This window comes from Carex rostrata, chromosome 16 (assembly GCF_964058835.1).
Source record: "Carex rostrata chromosome 16, lpCarRost1.2, whole genome shotgun sequence".
Lineage (NCBI taxonomy): Eukaryota > Viridiplantae > Streptophyta > Magnoliopsida > Poales > Cyperaceae > Carex > Carex rostrata.
Genome location: NC_135933.1, coordinates 1472547 through 1496259, shown reverse-complemented (window position 1 = coordinate 1496259; position 23713 = coordinate 1472547). Strand labels below are relative to the sequence as shown.

At 35.3% G+C, this 23713-nt stretch overlaps 2 protein-coding genes across 3 annotated transcripts in view; one reads left to right on the top strand and one right to left on the bottom strand.

Moving 5' to 3' along the window:
- Nucleotides 1–23713, top strand: part of LOC144566983 (5'-methylthioadenosine/S-adenosylhomocysteine nucleosidase-like) — an 87654-nt gene that overhangs the window by 23522 nt on the left and 40419 nt on the right. The window lies entirely within an intron of this gene.
- Nucleotides 649–6452, bottom strand: LOC144567527 (cellulose synthase-like protein D2). Of its 2 annotated transcripts, none has more exons than XM_078317682.1 (5): nucleotides 6120–6452; nucleotides 5077–5619; nucleotides 4043–4407; nucleotides 3015–3822; nucleotides 649–2616 (listed from the first exon to the last, which is right to left on the bottom strand). In XM_078317682.1, exons 2-5 carry the CDS (start codon nucleotides 5581–5583, stop codon nucleotides 850–852), a joined length of 3447 nt encoding a protein of 1148 aa, XP_078173808.1. In that variant the 5' UTR covers nucleotides 5584–5619; nucleotides 6120–6452; the 3' UTR covers nucleotides 649–849. The 2 variants fall into 2 exon arrangements, with proteins under 2 accessions (XP_078173808.1, XP_078173809.1); XM_078317683.1 differs by having other exon boundaries at nucleotides 6301–6414.

The window sequence follows — 23713 nt, the reverse complement described above, 5'->3', positions numbered from 1 at the left end:
AATTTGCAGTGAGGAAGGAAGAGAGGTGGAGAGAAAGGGTATATTGGTTAATATAATTTGTAAAATAATTAAATAAAAGATAAAATAGATAAAAAGGGGTTAGAAGAAAGAAAGTTAAATTTATATGGGAAAATTGAATATTATGATGTATTTATGGAAAAATTGGCTATTTTTAAGATTTGAGTGGGCACACTAGAAATTCTCTTTTTTGTCCTAGCACCACTAATTCCTAGCCATAAAAACTTCCATCTTTATTGATCAATTTTCCTTCTTATTTTAACAATCTATGTTGACAAATTCATCAAAAACAAAAATTAACACTTAATTAGCTAAACATACATTTGAACTCTGGTAACTCTCAGGCTAGTATGGTTTGCACTGTTTTAAACTTTTACTAGTAGATTGACGCATTTTCAAACATACAATTTTTACAGCAACTAGCTAAACAGAAGAATAAACCTCTAATAAACCGTTGCACAATCGATACCTAAAATTTCAGAGAAGATTCAGAAAAGGGTCTGGGCAACCCTTGGGCTATCTGACTTGAGAAAATGAAAATGAAAATAGGCTGAATCCCAGACAGACATTTCACATTATATGACTTATTTTAAGTTTAAACCTCTAATGGATTTTCTTATCTGGGATCAATGAAGAAAATCTGGTCAATATATTATGAGCCGAATAAACAAAATCACTTTTATAAGTAACCAAGTTACCAATAAATAAAAGAACTATAACATCATCGGAGCTGTTTAAAAAAAAAAAGGAAAAAAAGCTTAAAAATCATAGCAGCCACTACCCCTTCCCCCTCCCACCTTTACGGGACACATGATCACCATTCTTTCCATATCATGGGAAAGTAAATGATCCACCAATCGTCGACGAATTTCCAGAAGGCGGGCTGATTGAAACCCAAAGTAGAGAGATGGTAATGGCAATAAGGCCTGACCAAACAAAGACAATTGTAGGTGTTCTCCCTCTCCTTCCCATAAGCCCCTTTGCAAAAGGATAAAGATGCGCCAACACCCAAAAGCTGAAGAAAACACCACCAAGTAGCTTGCTCCACTGTGGTATCGTGCTGTATATGGTGCGGCTAAATCCAACTGCTATACCTATTAGGTTAACCATCATGATAACAATTGGTGGGATCATCAAGGATGTCCATTTGACAATGTAAAGATCAGCAAACTCATCATTTTCATCATCACCACCTGACTTTGAGGTAAGCGTGAATGATATCTCAATACCCGCAATTACTTTGAGAAGGCCTTGGATCACAGCTGCCAAGTGCGCACTGGTACCACCAATCAACCAAAACTGCTCATTGCGCCACCATTCCTCGAGATTGATACCCGACCATTTGATTTCTAGTATAGCAAGCATCATTAGGGTTAAGGTTATGATCAGAAGGTAGGTGAGGAAGGTTACATTTAGGGTTTGTACAATGAATTGACCCGAGAAAAGTGAGAGAGCTGGGAGGAAGCAATAAACTATCAGGAAGATAGAGGTGAATGGGTAGATACCCACATTGAGGTATGCAATTCTTTGTAAAAATTTCATTCTGGTGCTTGCAAGGAGAGCATTATTTCGAGAAAAGAAGATCTCAACAGAACCTGTAGCCCACCTCAGCACCTGGTGCAGCCGGTCTGTCAGGTTGATCGGAGCACTCCCACGGAATGCATCACGCTTAGTCACACAATACACAGATTTCCACCCCCTATTGTGCATCCGATAACCCGTTACCACATCCTCAGTTACCGATCCATAAATCCACCCAACACGCAGGCCCCATTCAGTCTTATCCTCGTACCAACAAGATATCACACTGATTGCCTCAGCGACAGTGGCGGCATCAAGAAGATCCCGAGGGATGGTAAGTGCACCAGGGGGGCGGCCATTTTTAACTGCAGGGTGATCTGCCAATGGCCGGCCTTGATATTCAGCAACCGGAATAGAATCAATCAAGACACTTGAGTTGCCGAATTTCTTGGGGAAGGTTGCTAGGTTCATCTCCTCCTCATCAAAATCTGCCATGCGAAGCGCACGAGTCTCCTCTGATGAGGATACCTTTGATGGGCTCTTCTTCTGTGGGAAGCAGCATCCACAACAGCCAGATCCGTGTTCCTTCGAACGAGGCGGGTCAAACCCGTACAAAGCAATCCGACGGAACAAGCAGCCGGTACCAACATAAACCGGCCCCATGAGCCCATCTAATGCTCGCATGTTGCCATCAAAAAAGACAGTGTTGTGGTTTGCATAGCGATCCGACGGATCAATACCCTCGAACCGCTGTGGGAACTGCACGTAGCAGAGGCGGTCCCCGCCACGATCCATCATGAAGCACATACCTTCGCGAAAGGCCTGGGAGTTGTAAACATAGTGATCACAGTCCAAGTTGAGGATGAAGGGACCGTTTGACATGACAGCCGAGGAACGCACAAGGGCATTCATGGCACCCGCCTTCTTGTTGTGGTCATAGCCGGGACGCTTCTCACGAGAGACGTACACCAGCATTGGCAGACGAATGTCTACCTCAGTGAAGTCAAGTGAGGTGGGGATTTCCTCGTCAGAAATGTTGCCATACAGTGGCTCATCACTAGGAGGCTTCAGCATAACCTGAAGATAAATTAAGATCATATTTTAGTCAAAAGATTGTCAAGGATTTAAATGTAGATGATCTAATAATTATGTTCTTCTGATCTAGGTCTAAGAATGTAGAGTGCTTGATGGGGAGAAAAGTATATTGGTTATGCTAGACATATTCTACACAATAATTGAAACATTGTTTTGCCAAATACTTTTTATGCCTAATGGTTGCAATTTTTAATTTTCGTAATGAAATTGTGTGGACCACACCACTGTAAAAGCTGACAGGGTCACCTAAGTTAAATCAACATGGCAGTCAGAACTCGGAAGTCAAGGATATCTAAAGAATCATGAAGCAAGGTAGCTTTATAAATTCAAGAATCAAAAAGTCAAAATTGCAAAGTCTAGCAAAAGAAATTAATATATACCTGAATGATCCCAGCATGGTCGCCACGTGTATGCTCTGGAGCAGAAGTGATCCATGTACCAGGCCAGTGGGTCCCATCTGCCATCCAAGTGGCCTTCGGTATCTTAATAGCCTCAGCTGGTTCACCCCCAAGCGTATTTCTCTGACGCTTCATAGCACTGATCTCTTCACGGGCATGGTAAGCATCTGAACGCCTCCGGATCGAATCAGGTAACCCGTTAATGCGCACCTTAAATTCATCATACTCCCTTTTCACACGTCTTCTATCCTTGACAAAATCGGGTCTGACCTTGTTCTTGTATGGGTCTTTCTTCAAGTTAAAGTAACTATCCGGATTACGGGGCTCGATGTCATGCTTTCTACAAAAAGGCACCCATAAGTTAGCAAAGCTAGCAGCCTCTGCCATGGCTTCAAATGTCAAGAGGGCCCCACCATCATCAGATACATAGCAAGATAATTTGTCAACAGGATAATCAGCTGCAAGAATAGAGAGAATCGTGTTGGCTGTGACCAAAACAGGTTCCTTATCTGGATCAGCAGTCGACACAAAAATGTCTAGACCAGGTAGGTCAGACTTGCCGGTTGGGTTGGCAGCAGATGGAGTCTCAAATTTTTCTTTGAGGACAGCTAAGTCAGTTGCACGGTTTACGGGGCAAAGTTTTGGAAGCTGGTCAAGGATCCAGGAGAAGGCAAACCATATTTCACACACAACTGACATGCCCCAAAGCCACACTGCATCCTCATTTTTGTGCTGTACACGCCATGCAAGAAATAGTCCCAAAACCACAAATCGTATCAAAACAAGTAGCCTGATCAAAGATAGAAAAACACTTAATTAATCTAGTGGACATCTAAGAAGAAATTATCAAGGACTTAATAGTTTTAAAAACACAATGTTGGACTTCAAGGTAATTAGAATAAATGTGTGTTTGAGGAGTCTCTTCAATCATTATTTTTGAACACCAAACTGCACAATGTACAAAACTAAAGTAATAATGTCAAAAGCAACTCTAAGTACAAAGGCCATACCGGTAAGGGCTCAGAATTGCAGCAGGCACCTTTATTTTGCGGGTGAGCGGCCGCCAGGGCTTATTGTTCAACTCTGCAGGATTCATTCCATCACCCCCTGCACCATCCCCTCCGTTTTCGGCCGGCCAAATCGCATTGCCGTATCCATAAGTGCCCTTGGTCTCAAACAACCACTTGTTCTGGTCCCAGTCGCCAGTCTGGCTGCGCCTCATGGATTTCACCAGTGATAGTCTACGTGCCATCTTATTGCCTGCACCAGGTGGCGGCGGCAATGTCATAGTCCCACCATCGGCATCTACATTGCCCATTTCTTCTAGATCCGTCACCCGGTATGGTTCCTTGCAACCGGGGCAGGTACCTCCTGCCTGAAAAACCAATATACAATAATAAAGTAAGACTAATGTAAAAAAAAAAAACTATACTGTGTCCATGAATGAGAGAGAGAGAGTGTGAAAAAGAAAGAACATTAAACCTGCAGCCACCAATTCTGCACTCTACTATGTGTATGTTGAGTGGTCCTTAATAAGTTGAACTATAGATATCCAGATTCACCAATTATGCATGCGAAAGTTAATTAATTGATATATCAGGACATTCTATTTTGAAATTTTATAAAACAGAGGAACTTCCTTGGACTATAAATATGTCCCCTACCCCCAGCAAGTTATGAGCTGGTAATCATAGAAGCATGTAAAGACTGAGTAAGAGTTAGGTGTAACAAATATTAAAGAATAAGACTCGGTAAAAGCTCATGTTTTCAGACACATTAATGAAAACAACCTTCTTTGACCATTTCTATGAGAATCATGGCCCTTCAATCAATTTATTAATAATTTTAAAATAAATCCAAATACCATATTATTAAAATAAATATTGATGGCGTCAATCTTTGAAAAGCATGTAATAAGAGATATTTTTCCATGCATTTGGAACGAGAAATCTACATTCTCAACAATACTGGGTAAAACAAAGCACACTACTTAGGCTATGTCAAATTAGATAATTAGTCAGCATCATGCAAATTCAAATCTCACCTTGACTGCATCATTGAAGCAATCTGCACAAATCTTAAAGCCACACTCACAAGGCAAAATATCCATTCCCCTCTCATCACTCATGACCTTTGAATTACACCCTTCAACTGCGCAAGACGATCCTTTTGCCCCTGCCATTTGCGGATGTGCTGTCTCTGATTCAATCACTTTATCCATCAAGTGGGCCCGTGTCATGGTATTGAACCCTCCGGTGAACAATGAGTTTGAGACATACTGTTCTTCAACACGGGCTGAAATGGATGGCTCCATTGTGATCTCCATGCTGGCCATTGGTTGGTTATCAGGCGTGGCCGGGATTTGGACATGGTAATTTACATATTCTTGTGGAGATGAATTTGTATAATCAACGGATCCAAATTCACTGTCTTGATCACCTTGTGAGTAATTAACATACCGACCAGTGCTGGTCCGGCGTATGAACCTCACACCAGGGCCTGACTGGGAATTGTTGAAAGATGAATTGTGAAATGATCTGTTGTTTGCCATCGTTGGTGCTGGAATTTTCTAGAATCTTCACTTGATCTGTTGAAAGACACAAAAAAATTTAGCTGTAGAAACTTAAACGGAGGTAAATTTAGGGGAAAAGGGCAACGTTTAAACTTTTAAATTAAAAAAATAGTGCTTGAAAGGTCATTGCTGGGGATCTTTCAAACGGTGGTGGCTAGATTAAGAAATCATTTTTTCCCTTTTTAGGAAAAAATCAGAAAAAAAGAAAGTATTCCAGAAAATCGGTTCTAGCAAAACCTTAAATTGAAATCAGGCAAATGCTGTTAGTGGCTAGAGACACCAATGGGAGTGTAAATCAACTTGTTTTGTTTTTCAAAAAGTAGAGATCAACCCAGCAGCTTAGAGATACAAAAAGTACCAACCTAGGGTTTCATGAGCTAAGAATCTGCTCTTGTTAAACTAAAAACACCGAGAAAAAATGCTTAAGAGCAACCTTTCGATAAAAAATCGCCCAACTTTTTTTTTGGAAGTAAAAAAGGTTACCAAACTAAGAGCTAAGAAGCAAAAATTCTCACCAATCTAAGGCCTTACAAGGTGAGAAAAACTAATCACCAAAGATCTACACTGAGGTCGCTAAAAGTAAAGAACTGAAATCAAAGATCTGGCCCTTTGTAAGCTTGAGGCGAAATTAATTAAATAACAAACAGAGCAACCAAAGAGCAGAGAGGAGCGTTGCTATCAAAAAGACATAGTTACCATTAGACGACCAATTCTATTCAAAGCTCTGTACTTGCCTAAGACAGAACAACTGGAAAAACTTGCGCTTGTGACTTGTGAGAAGGAGTGTTGTGTGTGGGTTTTAGAGAGACCCGGTCTTTTGAAAGAGAAATGGAGAGGAGGAATAGTCCAAGAAGGAAGCCTCAAGCCCACATGGAGGAGGTGATTATTTATATTATTTTAACACATCATAGAAAAGCGCGTCAAAGGTTCTTTTTCGGAAATTAATTCTCTCTCTCACTGACAGCGTGCATTTACATTTTGTTCACTGGTTCTTTATTTTTTATGTAAAGCAAAATCAGGGACATCTCCAGGAAATATGCTTTCCTCAAAAAAATAAAAAAAAATAAAAAACCAGAGAGAAAAGGAAATATAGAATGTAACATTAACAAAATAAATGCTAATTTATGCTAACAAATTGGTGCACAGAAATTGCATTAAAGTGGTTCAAATCACATGACTAGCGTGAGAGAGAATTTATTATCTGTTTCTGCTTGGCATTTCGCAGATAGATATCGGGATTAAGGCAAAAAGGATCTGTCTATTTTTAGTTGATTTATGAAATATTAAATGTTCAGGGCTATCCGAGAAAAATTGATTGCTTCCTGATATGGATCTAGTGCGCAGTTTTGTACAGCAAACAGCTGTGGCTGACCAATAAAGAAGGGAAAAAATACAAAATGGGGGAACAAAAGTCCGGCGTTGTTTACCTGTATATCTAGAATTGTTAAAAGCCTCAGTTGAAGCTAATTAATTGTTGACAATAATCAAACTGTTAAGGAGTTTTCTAAATAATCGATCAGTAATTTCTGATTATAATTAACTATTTTTAATTAGTTTTGATTAATTATTTAACAGTATTATATTCATACGAGCATATATAGTAAGAGTAAATTATTCATTATTTTGCACATCCAGATAGAGTGCTTCCCATAGATGTAGTACGTTTGGATCGTGCAAGGAATAGCTCAAGAATAGCGATTTTTGGATTAGTGATTGAGAATAGTGCTAACCCAAGAGATTCAAGAATAGCACTAACTTTGGCTATTCCGGATTTGTAGAAATGTTGTTTGGATTGTATGTTAGGAATAGCAAAGGCCAGCGGGTGCTAAATCGCTATTCTTGCGGGTGCTAAATCGCTAACCCAACGTTTTCACGGAATAGCGGAATAGAGCTAATCCGGAGCTATTCTTAATCTTCGTTTCACGTTTGGATGACCCTCTTCTAAGAATAGCTCCGCTATTCTGAGAATAGCTCTATTCTTTGAGCATCCAAACGCACCTAATTATTATTTCCTTCCTTCTCTTATTCTACACTAATCTTTAAAAATTATCAATTCGTATCAGAGTGGCTATATAATATTATTATCATTAACCAATCTGCTACTGCTAGTGGGAGAATTGCATATTTGCACAGCATGTCTTGTCACGTAATATTTGTTTTGCAGCTGCTTGTACATCTAACGGCGACGTAACATTTTGTCATTATCCTTCATTTTGATATCGGTATGTATATGCAAATGAGTGACAAAGGCAAAAATAGAGAGACTTATAGTTCTGCATTTTTTTTTTATTCATAGAAATTAATAAAAAAATAAGAAGGGGAAATAGAAAGAGTATTTTTATTCTTACAACAATAAAATTATCGGAGTCATTGTTCACTGTCCAAAGTTTGGATCTGAAACAATGTCTTCGATCCAAATCTTTGTTTTTTTATAACTGGTTGTTAAAATTGTTTGTAGTTTATTTTGTTTTTACTAAGAAAAACAGTCCAATCTAGAGAGAGAGGAAGCATTTACTTTCTACTGTATAATTGTGACTTGTGAGTACCATAGTGACAAGATACTCGAATTATACCCGTTTAATTCTTTTTTGGGGTGATGCCGAACCGAACACCGAATTATTCGGTTTACCGAACTTTGACTGAATTAAATTCGAATAATTCCCGAATTTTACGAACTTTTTCCGAATTTTATGAATTATTCACGAATTTTTCCTGAATTTTTCAAAGAACAATTTTTTTTTGGTTTTTTATTTTTTTGCTCCCTTGCAGGACTGAGATTTTTTATCCAGATAATTCCGAATCATTCCCGAATTATATCCGAATTGTACCCGAATTATACCCGAATCACGAATTTTTGATCTCGTCGAACCGAACCCGAATAATTCATTTGTCACTATGGTGAGTACAATTGCGTGTGAGAGGTCGAGAGAGAAATAAAGTCACATAAAATCCTGACAATATGTTACGGAATAAAAAAATAGATTTGAATCAAAGGAACTTTGAATCCGGAATAGGGGTGTAAACGGGTACGGATAATTTTTGCTGGTGAAATAATGTCAGATATGGATTTTCAAAAAAAAATAATAATAATGGCAGATATGAATAGATATAGTTTCATGAAGATGTAAACGGAGCAGATATCTGTATGTATTCGGATTTGAAATTGCTCTCAATCGGCTTCGATTTTACTGCTTCGAATAGAATTTGTTATATGATTATCTCATATTTATTTCAATTATGATTGTGGGATATATGACAATACGATCCAGTTTCTAATTTAATATCTTTTTTTGCTAGTGATGGTGCCACAATAGTGTTATTTTCTTTCGTTTTTACTTCGATTTCTTTCCGAAATTTTTAAATATACCATAACCCAAAAAAAGATAAACCAAACCACCACATTTTCTGAAAAATTCGAATTTTGACACGGCCACATCCCAAAATGCGGCCACCTTTTTTTCCCCCTTCTCGTGCAGTTCAATCTGAACAGGAGAAAAAGGGTGGCCGCATCCCCTAGATGCGGCCCGAAAAAGGGTGGCCACACCTAGGGGATGCGGCCGTGTCAAAATTCAAATTTTTCAGAAATTATGGTTGTTTGGTTTATCTTTTTTGGGAGTATGGTATATTTAAAAAATTCGGGATTTCTTCACTCTCCATTCTTTTCCATTCAAGACTTTAGCCTGTGACTGTAGTCTGCTTTTACCCTCTGTTAAATTGGTTTAGCCCTTGTTTCAAGACAACACCCAAGCGCTTGTTTGTCTTTTATATTATTTTTTATTAGTTAATTATAACTTTTTTATTTATTATATTTTTATTTGTATCTTAAAGTGTAAACTCAATTGTCCGACAGTTATTTGTTTCGTATATGTATTTGAATCAATATTCGTAGATTATTTGCTTCATATTTGTATCCGTTCAAGAAAATTTTGGTTTTAAATTTTGATATACGTTTACTATCCGTATCCGTATTTGCTCATTGAAAAGAGGATACTGATACGGTATTAGCATTATCCACTCCGTTTTCACCCCTAATCAGGAACGATGACCCCAACATAGGGTTGCTCATGAGTCGAGTTGAGTCCGAGTTGCTAATTCAGTTATGAGTCAGAAACTCCAATTTAGAATCAATTCAAGAGCAACTCGAGTCGAGGCGAGTCGATTCGTGACTCATAATGTAGTACATAGTAAGACAATCTAATTTAATTCTAACAAAAAAAATATTACATAGTTTATCAAAATAATACATAATTAGACAGTAGCCAATACACAATTAAAAATTAAGTAAATATCATAATTAAAAATGACCAAACATATAAGGTTTGATTGTTTGAGAAAGCGGCATTTTTTTTTTAGTCTTAAGCAACAATATAGTATATTGTAGGAAACATATATAAGATTTGGGACACAAAAATTAGGAATACATGAATTAGAGTTTGGTGTGAATCCAACCGAGTTAATTCCGAACTGAGTTGGGAGTAACTGAATTCAACTTATAAATCAACCGAGTCAATTTCAACTTGAGTTATTAGCGAGTTGAATCCGAACTAAGTTTCGAGTTGTGAATTTTTTTTGTGCACCCCTACTCCGACATTTATATTGGCGTGAGAATGAAGATACTTTTTTTATTCTCCTCTCTCACTCATTAATTTCTATGAATAAAATATTTTCGTAAAAAAAAAAAAAAAGTGAAAAAGAGATTATTCACCTTGCTCCTGACTTTAAAAAAATTAATTAAATAAACAAAGCTAAACACGATCTCTCTAAATTTTTTAACTTAGAAAGTTCGTTCATTTCAGATATAATAGTAAATTTAATTTTCTTTCTCATTTTTATCGTTTTTATCTCCTAGTTGAGAGCAGACCCAAGAGAAAGTCAGGTGTGAGCATAGTGACAAATGAATTATTCGGGTTCGGTTCGGCGAGATCAAAAATTCGTGATTCGGGTATAATTTGGGAATGATTCGGAATTATCCGGATCATAAATCTCAGTCCTGCAAGGGAGCAAAAAAATAAAAAACCAAAAAAATAATTGTTCTTAGAAAAATTCATGAATAATTCATGAATAATTCGTAAAATTCGGGAAAAGTTCGTAAAATTTGGGAATTATTCGGGTTTAATTCGGTCAAAGTTCGGTCAACCGAATAATTCGGTGTTCGGTTCGGCATCACCCCAAAAAAGAATTAAACGGGTATAATTCGGGTACCTTGTCACTATGGGTGTGAGGATAAAATTTTCGCTTATGACGAATCTTTCGTGTATGCATGCCAAAATGGAACATAATGCATTATAAAATTTAAATACTGTGAATAACAAATTTCTGTAGAATATTATGGTTGTCAAGTATTTCAACATATTTTAAATACGTAATTATGTCATGTACCACTTCATTATTTCGGTTGATTTGTTAAATTTTAATAAGACGTTGTGTTATTAAGTTAGTTTCAGCACTGTTTATTAATAAAAAAAAAATGTTTCAACGTCACACTCTTTAAGAAATGATAAAAAAATATTTTATTTGAATTAATAAATAATTATAGTGCGCTATCTAAGTTCTTACTCTTGTTAAGGATATCGTGCACTTAAAATTAACGAAGAAAATTATAATTATATTTGAATAACTGCAAGTGAGATAACTACTAAATCGTCAGATGCGTGAAAAATTTAAAATATATAACGTGTTTCATCTCTTCTCGTTAATACCAGTGACCTAATCACCAAAATACAAATTATATGGCCAATTTAAGATTAGGAGGTTTCAAATACCTTCATTTTTAAAAACATTAATAACTCAAAAATTAAAACTTAAAATTAAAATTAAAATTATTGGATATGAACTACATCATTTTATCTATGCATATGTAAAAAATTATAGTATTTGAACTTTATTTCGGTTGTCATCTTGAGCTTATAAAAATGTACAGTAATGTGGATAATTTATAGACGTTGATTTTTCAATTTATTAATTTACATAAAAGCAAAATTGAAATGTGATAATTTTTTATGAGCACATAGAGAAACCAACATAAATCACATCTAACTGTTTTATTTTGACGTTTAAGTTATTAAAGTTTTAAAAAATAAAGACACAATGAAGGCACAAAAAATGGAGGCATTTGAACCCTCCACATCTAAGATTTTATGCTATTAGGCCCTGTTCAGCGTGTTACTGTTTACGTGAGAAAAAAAAATTTACTCAGACTAAATTTTTTTTTTCCACATAAACAGTAATTTTCAGTTCCTATTCCTATTTCCAACCAGAGGCGGAACAGGTCCTTAGTTGCTTGGCAGGACCGCAAGAATCACATGTGGTTGTGGCACATTAAAATCAGTAGATGAACTTGGTCAAGTTTTGGCACCAGGGTTCAATTAAGGGGTCGCCGTTGGGGAACGCAAAGCATTGCGTATTTGCGTTAGAGCGTCCAGTTTCTTTCTATAGAGAGCAACACCCTTGGCCTTGGCCTTGTTTTTCCACATAATTACGAAAGTGGATATAACGGGAAAATCGAGACGTGGTCTCGGACAATGAAAGGCAAAAGTAGACGAGCGAAGCAACGGTCGTCTGAAACTTGAATACTTCTGGCGTACGGTCAATTCCAGAAAAGAACCAAAAAAAGTATTTCCAGGGACCACTTCGAAGTTAAAGTGATTGACTATTCTACTTGCTGTAATTTTCTTCTTTTTTGAGAATAAATCTGTTGGTTTTAAGACGGAAACAGTAAAAGCCTCGACGAGTACCAGAACTCCAGAAATCCATAGTTTGATTGTTCATTTTCTTTTTTAACAATAAATAATATTTTGATTTTTGACTTGTGATTTATGCGGCTTTTGAAGACCCGAATACGAGATATATATTAAACCAATTTTCGTTCATCTAAAGTTGAGCATCTTCATCATTGCGATTATAGGATATAAATTATGCACCGCATTAGAAGGCGGCAACCATTACAAAATTTTAATAATGACTATGGAGTATGGAGTTGTTAGCCATCATTGACTAAAACAGAGTCGATATGCTACGCGTTCCTTTTTTTGCTTTATTTGAATAGTCTACTTTAAAAAAAGATGTTGCTGAATTCACCGGGTGAGTTTTTTTTATGGCGCGCATCAACAAGTATAAATGCTAAATTCTCCGAGTTAGTATAATTGAATTAATGATTCAACGCAAGTATATACATACAACTACCGATTCCAACTTGCATTTGTGTCAGCCAGTGGTTCCACCAAAAATGCACTAGAAAGTAAAATTATAAGTAATGGATCCAATTTAAGGGTAAGGCTACGGTGCTATGGGTTGCATAGAGGGCTACGGTGCTACGGCTTAATATTCGAGTTTTCAAAATTCTAACGGTCGATCCGAACCGTTCATCTTGTCCTCCATATTAATGTGTGTTTGGAGATCAAAATTTTATATTCTTTGAAAAAAAATTACTATTTTTTTAAATAGATAGAAAATCAGTTGATTTAAAAAATTCTGCACCATTCAGATATTTGATTTTCTACATATCTAAAAAAATAGTAAAAAAATTTTCAAAAAAAAATGTAAAATTTGATCTCCAAACACATATTAATATCAAGAACAGAATGAACAATTCAGATCAACCATTAAAATTTTGAAAACTCAAATATTGAACCATAGCACCGTAGCCTTTATGCAACCCACAGCAGCGTAGCCTTACCCCCAAGGGGTTTAATTTTACCAAGAGTATATATTTCGTGAACAGAAGTTTCCATGAAAAACTGTCGCGCACCAACAATTGTCTCGTTGCACATGCACTGCAACGTGAACCAAATGTGCAGGGTAGTCATGTATGTTCTAACAGTCAGACAACTGGATGAATAATTAATGAAGCAAAAAAAAAAGGTCAATGCCTTCATTTCTTTATATTACATTGTTCTCTGTTGCTCTGGAGAAATTTTTTCTTCCGAACCCACATTCTTTTTATTATTATTATAGTGGTGTTTTTACTACTTGATAGGCCTGCTTGAGAATTTTGTTGGATTCGTAATGGTTGATTTTTAATATTTTTTTTTTATAAAAGCAAAACAATCAATTATCATAGAAAAAATATTTTCCAACTATTTCTTTTCACCAAACACTCCCTCGACAAAGATTGTTTAATCGGATCTGGTATAATTTATTGATTTTATGGTAACAGTGGATTTCGATTGATCAGATCTATTTAATTTTAAACAGACGCCATAGAAGGAGAAAATGAATAATCATAATATATTATGCATCAAATAATAAATGCATTCATTTTGGAAAAATGATATTTTAGATCGATGCAGACGTCCAATCTAGAATGAATCGGACCGATTATCTTTTAATATAAAAAATTAACACGTCATTTCCTTTCTAATCCATCAGTCTCACAGATAAAAAAATATTTCATTCATACTCAATTCATTTACTGGTCATACAGTTTTTAAACAAATTGAATCAGATACATCTGTCAATTTGGATTATGTTGATATATTAGAGTAGAACTAGGGTGTTCTTAAGCTCACCAAAGTGTTTGGTGAGCTTGACTTCAAAATCCGTCAAATCGGTTTCAAATGACGAATCCGAACCGTTGGAACCCGCCTATTTTACGTGTGATGCGTCTACATGTGAAATTTTTAAACTTTCGAATTAGTTTAGTATAAAGTCAAGCGGTCAAAACATGTTCAAAAAATGAATGCACTAAAATTAATTTATTAACCTTCTAATTTTGACCTATTGACTTTATACTAAACTAATTCGAAAGTTAAAAAAATTCACATGTAGACGCATCACACGTAAAATAGACGGGTTCCAATGGTTCGGATTCATCATTTGAAACCGATTTGACGGGTTTTGGAGTCAAGCTCACCAAACACTTTGGTGAGCTTAAGAACACCCTAGTTCTACTCGATATATTATATGATAAAAGACGAGGGTTCAAATGCACCCAAATTTTTGTGCACCCAAATGCACCCTATCTTTCAAATTCTTTTTCTCTGTTTTTAAAGTCCGAATAGTCAATCCGAACCATTAGATGCGATCTATATATTAAGATGTGCTTGGAGACCAAATTTTACATTTTTTGAAATTTTTTTACTATTTATTAAGTCACTTTGAAAATCGTTGATTTTTCATTTTCTGGATAATTGGATCAGCGATTTTCAAAGTGACTTAATAAATAGTAAAAAAATTTCAAAAAATGTAAAATATGATCTCCAAGCACATCTTAATATATAGATCGCATCTAACGGTTCGGATTTACTATTCGGATTTTGAAAACGGAGAAAAAAAATAGAGTGCATTTGAGTACACAAATATTTAGGTGCATTTGAACCCTCCTCATGATAAAAATAAATAATTAATTAAGACACTACGAGATAAATTAAGTCAGATCACGAAATTTTGGGAAAGTACCCAACATCGGAATTCATATCACCCAAGGTACCTCTAATTTAAAGTTTACATCCGGACCACCCAATCTGTTTTGGTACGAATATTAAAGATAATCCACACACGCTATTTCAGATCAAATTGGAATTCTTAACAGACATTCCAAATTCAAATACAAATTTTAAATTTCTTCATAAGAACTAGACTTACGAATAACTGAATTCATGTCACTAAGGTAACATAATATTTGTATTTAGATTCGGACAGCTAGAGTTCATATGAATATTAAAGAGTGTGCATTCTATCCCGCTAGCTCTTTGTTGGAGCATAAATGCTGTGTTACCTCAGGGGACATGGACTCCCAAGTCCGAACAGGAACAGCCAGCACTTCCTGGAAAAATAAGAGTGGGACAACAACATGAGAATTTGTGATCTGAGAACGTTGATTAGGTCAGGTGCCTGTTGCAGTTGGACCAACGAGTAGATCTCACGCGGGGAGGACTGATGGGCCCAGCACCGATCTCAGTGTGGGGCCCACTGTAAGAGACAAGCACGTGAGCACATGCGGCGGTGCGTTCATTTCCTCAATTGATTTGCGTCAATCCAGGATGAAAGCACAATTTTTTATTCATATAAATTATAAAATTCAGATGTACGGAAAGTATTTTTTTTTTCAATCAATATAATAAGATGGTTAGCATTGATCGTTATTCAATATTTTATGAATCTGAGGTAATATCCACGATCTATCTTTTTTTTTTGTTTTAAACTTAGACAACGGATCTGAGGCAATGCAGTTTTAAACTGTTCTACCAAAAAAAAAAAAAAGATGGATTGTGGGCATTGCCTTAGACCAATAAAATGTTAGATCGCGATCAATGCCGACGATCTTACTATATTAGCTGAAAACGAAGTACTATATCTGTTTCTGTACATCTGAATTTTATAATTACTACAAATAAAAAATTCCCGGATAAAAGCATATCATATACAAAAAAAGTACCTTTATAGTTTGTAATTGTACCCTCCGAAAGAAATAAATCAGAAGGAGAGAAATTAAAATCTCTGTTTCCTTTGACTCGCATAAATTGAAGTTTCAGATTTTCTAACGCAATACATCATGTAGTTCGAAAATCATTCCAAAACCATATCCGCACAGTGGTAAAACTATTATATCTATATGCTTTTATTTTTGGATAAATTATTTTAACGGTACAGATACAGATTAACGAATATGGATTTAATACTCGTAAATATATACATAATTTTTTTCATAATATATATTAAACTATATGATATATATTTATTATTTAGATACAACTAATTAAAATTTAAAACTATATATGTATCTATTTTTCATATAGATTAGAATACAATCGGATAATATCCGATCCATTTGCAACCCTACATTAAAAACTCTAAGTCCTTCAAATGGTTTAAGATTGACGCATGATTCGAATCAAACACACCAGATTTGTTTGACTTTTTGTCATATTCAGAATTTTGATCTTTTTTAGTGTGATTAAAACAACATATTCACATTTGTCTTTGACTCGTCAATCTACGTAGCCAACAATAAAAAAAATAACAAAACAAATCCGCTTAAAAGCTCAATAACCGATTAATTAATGACTTCTTTCTTCATATATATTTTAAATAGTAATTGTACGAGTGAAATGTAAAAAATAATCTTCAAGACTTCTAATATTGATTTCTTTTATGAAAATATTTATAAAATTATTATATTCTAATTCTCAATTCAATGGCGGAATTATGTATTGGTTAGCCACCTCTGTAAATTAGAAATTAGCACTTTAAACTTTTATATTTTATAATGTTTATGTAGAGGTTGACTAATATATTAATGTTGGTACAGAGCAATTTGTTACACTGAATGAGTTTTTATGATTTCAAAGTTCAAATAAACCATTTTAAGTGCTCAACGTGTTCTCCGTATTAAAATGTACTTGAAGACCAAATATTATAATTTTTTACTATTTTTGAAAATCCCAGTTTTCATGTATTTTTTATTATTATTTTTTTAACATATTAAAACCGTGATTTCAAAAATAAAAAATAGTATTTTTAAAAAATATATATAAAATTTAGTCTCCAAACACATTTTAATATGGAGAACGCATTGAGCATTTTAAATTGTATTTTGAATTATTTAGACTTCAAAATCACATAACTCACTTGGTATGATGAACTGTTGTATACTAATGTTGATATATTAGCCAATATCTAAGTACTTATACATTTTAGTTCCTCTTATAAAACAAAATTACACTAGGATAACTTATTTTCTCAATCTAATCTTAATTTTGTAGTTCCACACTTCCACTCCGAGGATATTGCAAAACTAATCTTATTGCTCAAATTCACCAAATAATTTGTAAGCTCTTAGATGTCATTTCTTTCGTGGAAATATTTTAAAAAAATATTATAGTCCAATGTTCAACTACTTGTACAATAAAACATTTTTGTAAACAATTCCTCACTATCGAACACTATGATCCCCATATAAATATTATATTACGAATTGGTCGATAATATAGATCAATATTTTTATTTTTAAAATTCTAATGATTAATCCGAATTGTCCATCATGATCCCCATATAAATATTTTATATGTACTTGCAGACCTAGTTTTATATATTTTAGAATTTTTTTTACTATTTTTTAAGATAGAAAATCATCTAATCTGAAAATTATGAACCATTCAAAAACAGTAATTTTAACTATCTTAAAAAAATAATTAAAATTTGATCTACAAGTACATAATCATATTGATCCGTATTATGAATAAAATCGTGCTATACATAGTATCATAATTATTTCTTAAAAAATGCAAAACATTGAAACAGATTTCCACACTATATGGTCCGACTGTCCGAGTGCTATCTTTTTGTTCACAAGCAAGCAATGTTCAAATGCATGTTTGTACTGCGAAAACAATTAATATTTCATTTTTATAAATGAGTCTATATATAGTTCGAGTTTTATATTATAATATCAATCCATGTATTAATAAAGCCTGCAACGTACAACAAGAATGAGACACTTTTTGCGAGGATAAAAAAGTGACTTTTTGCGAGGATAAAAAAGTGACTTTTTGCGACGGACTACTCTCATTATTCAATTTTTTTCTTTTTGCGACGGACGACCGTCATAAATGCGTTTTTTTCTTCGCAAAAAGTATCTACTTTGTTGTAGTTAACTTTCAATTAACTATTTTTTTTTTCCTCTGGAATTCATAGCTTGCAAAATCTTTGTTTCAAATGTGCAACTAAATGCAATAATTGTAATTATAGGTGCACATATAACAATTAAACATATAATATTTATGCGAGTTTTACAAATGAATTACCACTAATTGTCATGTATAATTCCCAAGCAAAATTTTAGAAGAAATCAATTTACAAACTATTAACTCAATTGATGCGACATGACGAATAATCGAGTACCAACCTTGACATGATAATAAATATAGAGAGTATTATTTTTTCTATGCACACACAAAAAATCACGACATTTCGATTTTTTTAATTAGCATAAAAAACTTGCAAAAATATACCAACGTAAATAAATTATGAACGTTGATTTTTCAACTTATTAATTCATATAAAATTAAAATAAAAAATAATAATATTTCACATGCAAGTAAATAAAATAATACCAATCATTAGATTTATACATAAAAAAAATTATTATTAGAAAATTAAAAGCTGAAAGCATTATGAGGGCACAAAAAAAAATAAAAGCTCGTAAATATATCACGATAAATTTAAATCAAATAAAAATCATGATATTCAAAACAACATGATAATGAATATTAAATCAAATAAAAATTATCTTGGAAAAATCCGATTTCATGTAATATATATCATGATAAACATGACATGACATTGAAAAAGACAAGGCAATTAACACGGCCATTTTTATTAAAACCCTAAAAAAAAGATTTTTACATATTTGTTCTCAAATTCAGTTTTTTTTTTTAAAACTGGCCCAACCGTCAAACCCACGGGCGGCCCAGTTTCCATACTAGACCGCTAGGCCTACGGGTGGTCCACTAGTTGATTTAAATAATTTTGTGAAGTTTTGATTTTCTTGTTTAGGGTGTATGCCAAAAAAATAAGACATTTGATATATTTATAAGTGAGATGTCGTTACTCTTTATAACTTTGATTTGATTTGTCAGTTGGATATCACAAGTCTAAATATAACACTAATTAAGGACTTAGCATTGATTCAAAAATTTCCAAGCTCTGACAACTTATTGATCGTCTTCTCTTTATTTCTGATACTAAAACAACAGGGACCAAACTGCAAAAGTAATTATACCAGCATATAGAGCATTCAAAAATATACAGAATTGACACAAATTTCAATTTATTTGGATTTTTCTACAGTTAGTTATGAATTTCCAAAGTTCAGCTTTTGAAAAAACTTTAAACAGCAATAACTTTGGCTATAAAAGTCGAATTTGCGCGTATGACCACTTTTTGGAAAGAGGGGGAATGAGATGGATCCAAATTTTGCCTCGAGAGAAACCCCTGGGCATCCGAAGCATCATAATTTCAAAAAAACGTCGTTAAGTGTCTCAAAAATTCAATTTAAGTTTTTGTTCGACGGTAGACATGTAACGATCGGTATTTTAATAAAAAGCTGAATTTGAGAGCAAATATGTAAAAACCTTTTTTTTTAGGATTTTAATAAAAATGACCGCAATTAATGTTACGTTACGAAATTTTTACAATTAATTTTTAATGATTTAAAGGCAAGAATCGAAAATCGTGCTAACAAAATGGAAGTTTAAACCTTAATTAAGGTTCCTCTAAATAAGTAAGTTAAGTGTGAATCGAAACCGCGTCGAAATTTCGAAGTTCTGAATCTTTTTAGGTCCAGTGCGTCCGCACTGGTGGTGAGTGCGGGTGACTGACCCGCACTGGCTTCTGTTTTCCTAAAATTTCTTTTGAAATTTCTGTGAGTGCGGATGGATTGACCCGCACTAAGGGTGGGTGCGTCCGCACTCATGATTTGCTGTGTTGAGCTGAACTTCCCTGAAATTGGCTAAGTACTGAGTGCGGATGGGAGGACCCGCACTGCGAGTGGGTGCGTCCGCATTACGCTCGGACTTTTCCTGAAATTTTGTCGAAAATTTACTAAGTTCCGAGTGCGGGTGAAGTGACCCGCACTGCGAGTGAAGTGACCCGCACTGCGGATGAGTGCGTTCACACTCGGAGATTTCTGTGTTAAATTTCATTTTCTGAAAACCGCTCAAGTGTCGAGTGCGGGTGAAGCCACCCGCACTGCGGATGGGTGCGTCCGCACTCAGGGTGTTTTTAACCCTAAAACTCAAATCCAATCCTCTCTCTCTTCCCACAGCCCCATTTCCCCATTTCCCCATTTTTAAGTGTGATTAAGCCAAAGAGAGAGAGAGAGAGCTCCAAGTGACGCCAAATCACGCTAAAGCTCGGGAAATCGAAGGCGGAGCCGAGAAATTGGCCGTAGATCTCTCCTAACTTTCTGATTCGGTATTCTTTTCTCTCCTTCTCTCTCTTGAAAAACTCAGATTTCTCGATTTCTCAGATTTTCGTTTTAAACTCGAGATTTGTATTTGAATTTCTTGTAGACTAGCTCCTTGAGCTTCTTTGACCGTTTATTTGCCGATTCCTTCCCGATTTCAGCTCGATTTTGGATTTTGATTTTTAGGGTTTTCGTGGCAAAGCTGAAATTGGGCATAATCGTGAATTGATTTGTTTAATCCATCCGATTAGACTTGTAATCGGTAGGGTTACCTCTTGATCTTGAATTTCTAGAACGTTTAACGGTTAATTTGAGGTTTTGACCAAATTAGGGTTTAACCAATCGGTAAATTGAATTGCTATGAGAACCAAATTGGTGAACTAGTAAGTGAAGTGTTACCAAAGTGAAATTGTATATGGCTAGAGGGCATAGATGCAAATGTGCTCAGTTATAGAGATGGTTAATAAGAAAGAAGGAACCGACAAGAATCGGTACCAAAGCATAAGAATTGATTTAGGACTGTATAAACTATTAGTAAATTAAAGTAAACGTATAGACCACTGAACCCGAATTAAACCAGGCCTACTTGTCATATAGGTGTAGACTCGGTCGAGCAAGACTTTGCTGGACATTTCGAGACGTCTGAACCATAATTTAAGCGGTACGCTCGTCGTAATCAGGTGCGGGATTCTTGGACTTGTTTGATACTTTATTTTCAGGAATTAAACTGTGTATTCGTTTGTCATGTTGAATATCTGATTGATTGCATCATTGAATTGTGTAAAGCATTTGCATATCCCAATCGAATTAAACTCGAATTGATGTGACTTGAGTGATTTGCATGCTGGTATGGTTGTGGGTTGTGTCGATTTATTATGATCTGATTTGATTGAAAGTCACCACGATTTGATATGTATGTGAATGGATTTATGAAGTTAAGCACTTGGATCCAATGAATTTGCAAAGTTGGGCTCTATGAAATCGTGGGTGACTAGTGTGTAACGTCTGTGGCTCGGTGGCATTCTCCTACGTGTTAATGCATTTGGATGGTCAATTGAATATTACGAACATTGGAATGATTCCAACGAGGATTTTCTTTATATGATTTGGACCAGACTTTAATAAACGGTTAAGCCAAGCGATTACAGATGAGTGTCAGATAAAGGGTCCAGCTCGGTGGAGCGTGTGTAGGTGTCAGTAACCCTACAGACGAGGGTTTGATAAAGGGTCTAGCTCGAAAGAACATCTGTAGTTGCTACCAGTCCTAAGGAATCGAGTTAAGCCAAAATATATGTTGTGTTTGAAATTTATCTTGGAAATTCCGTTAACTGTGGTTCAAATTGGATTAATTGTTGTCGAGCATTGACATTCTGTTATTTATGAATATATATCTGTTTGAACTGTTTTGGTTTGGGTTTCATTGTTGAATATAGAGTTTGATTACAAGTCCAATAATATAAACTGTGGCAAATTCGCACTGAGAATTTTATTCTTACCCCCACCCCTTGGGTTATTTTACAGGTACTGGTGCGACTGATCCCGGAGAGGCACGCGAGTAGTAGGCCTTAGTAGCTTACCATTACATGACCCTAGATTTGTTTTGTTGAATAGATTTAGGGTAGGCCTCATGGTTGGTATCCGGATGAGATACTTTTGTTGTATTAATTTCTGTCCAGACTGTGTACTCTGATTATATATTTAGAAACTTGCTTTGTATTACTTGTTGTTCTGTTTGAATTGTGAGTTGCCTTGTAAGCATACACGGCGTTGTATGCTTACGGCGGGGAACTGTTGCGACCCGTGGCGGCAGGGGACTGTTGCGACCCGTGGCCGCGGGGTGTGACAATTAACAACCTGAACAAAATACTTCTATAAACCGGACATTAAATGAATACTCAACGGATCAATGTAGATTTGAGCTAGCATTATCAAAATAAAAAAAATTAAATGATAAAGATGAGAGTTCAGACTTAAAAATGACTAGATAGCAATAAAACAATAAAATATAAAGAAATTACCACGGAAGTTGATGAATACGGAAAACTATGGTGTCTACTGATATCTGAAAATTGAAATTTGAGTTCACAGACAAATCCCGATATATAGGGTCAGAATCTGCTATTTCTTTCAAGGGAAAATTAGTTATTTGCAACTCCAAAATTTTCAAATTAAAAAAAAATACCATTTCAAAATTTGAAATTATAATAATGCCACTCTGAACTTCATTAATTTCTAATTTTATCACTTTAAATAATTAATGACTAAAATACCATCTCTTCTTCTCATGTCATGACGAAAAACTTTGCCATATCTGTAACAGAGACTGATTTGGTGAAAACTAGGCATTTGCTAAACCCGGAACGGGTAGAACCCGTTTTGCCCGGCCCGTACCCGTTACCCGTGGTACCCGTACCCGTTGCCCGGGTACAAACGGGTAGACAGGTAGACAGGTAGACGGGTACGGGTAATAAACGGACCGGACAACCTAATTTGAAAAAAAACCCGTTATACCCGTACCCGTCTACCCGTACCCGCCTACCCGTACCCATCTACCCGCATACCCGTACCCATCTACCCGCATACCCGTACCCGTTACCCGTACCCGACCCGTTTCACTTCAAAAAAATTTGAATTTTTTTGAAAAAAACAGAAAAAAAAGGGAAAAAACAGAAAAAAAAAAAAAAAACCGGGCGGACCGGACCCGTACCCGGATCCGTACTTGCGGTACCCGTACCCGTCAACCCGCAACGGGTACGGGTAATAAACGGACCGGATAGAGGTTTTGAAAAAATTACCCGTCTACCCGTTACGGGTTTTACCCGTACCCGACCTACCCCTTTACCCGTCCTACCCGTTACCCGTAACGGGTAACCCGTTAGCAAATGTCTAGTGAAAACACAGCAAATGATTTGATTTTGTGTGCCTTAAAAAAAATTGACAGGTGCAATCCAGTTCAATTCTCACAAGATTGTGTCACAAAGGCCCGAATAACAAGATATAACAAGATTGTGTCACAAACAGCAATTCTCACAGCTTCTTAATATAATTCCAATTTTGGAAGAGAAATAGAAATTGAATAAATAAAAAGAAGAGAGAGAGGAAGATATATGATATTTTGTTTTGAGTAGTGAGAGTATTGTGTATGTGGCGTAAGGTTGGACGGTTTGTTAATACAGTAATTGTTTCATAGATTACGAGCAGTAC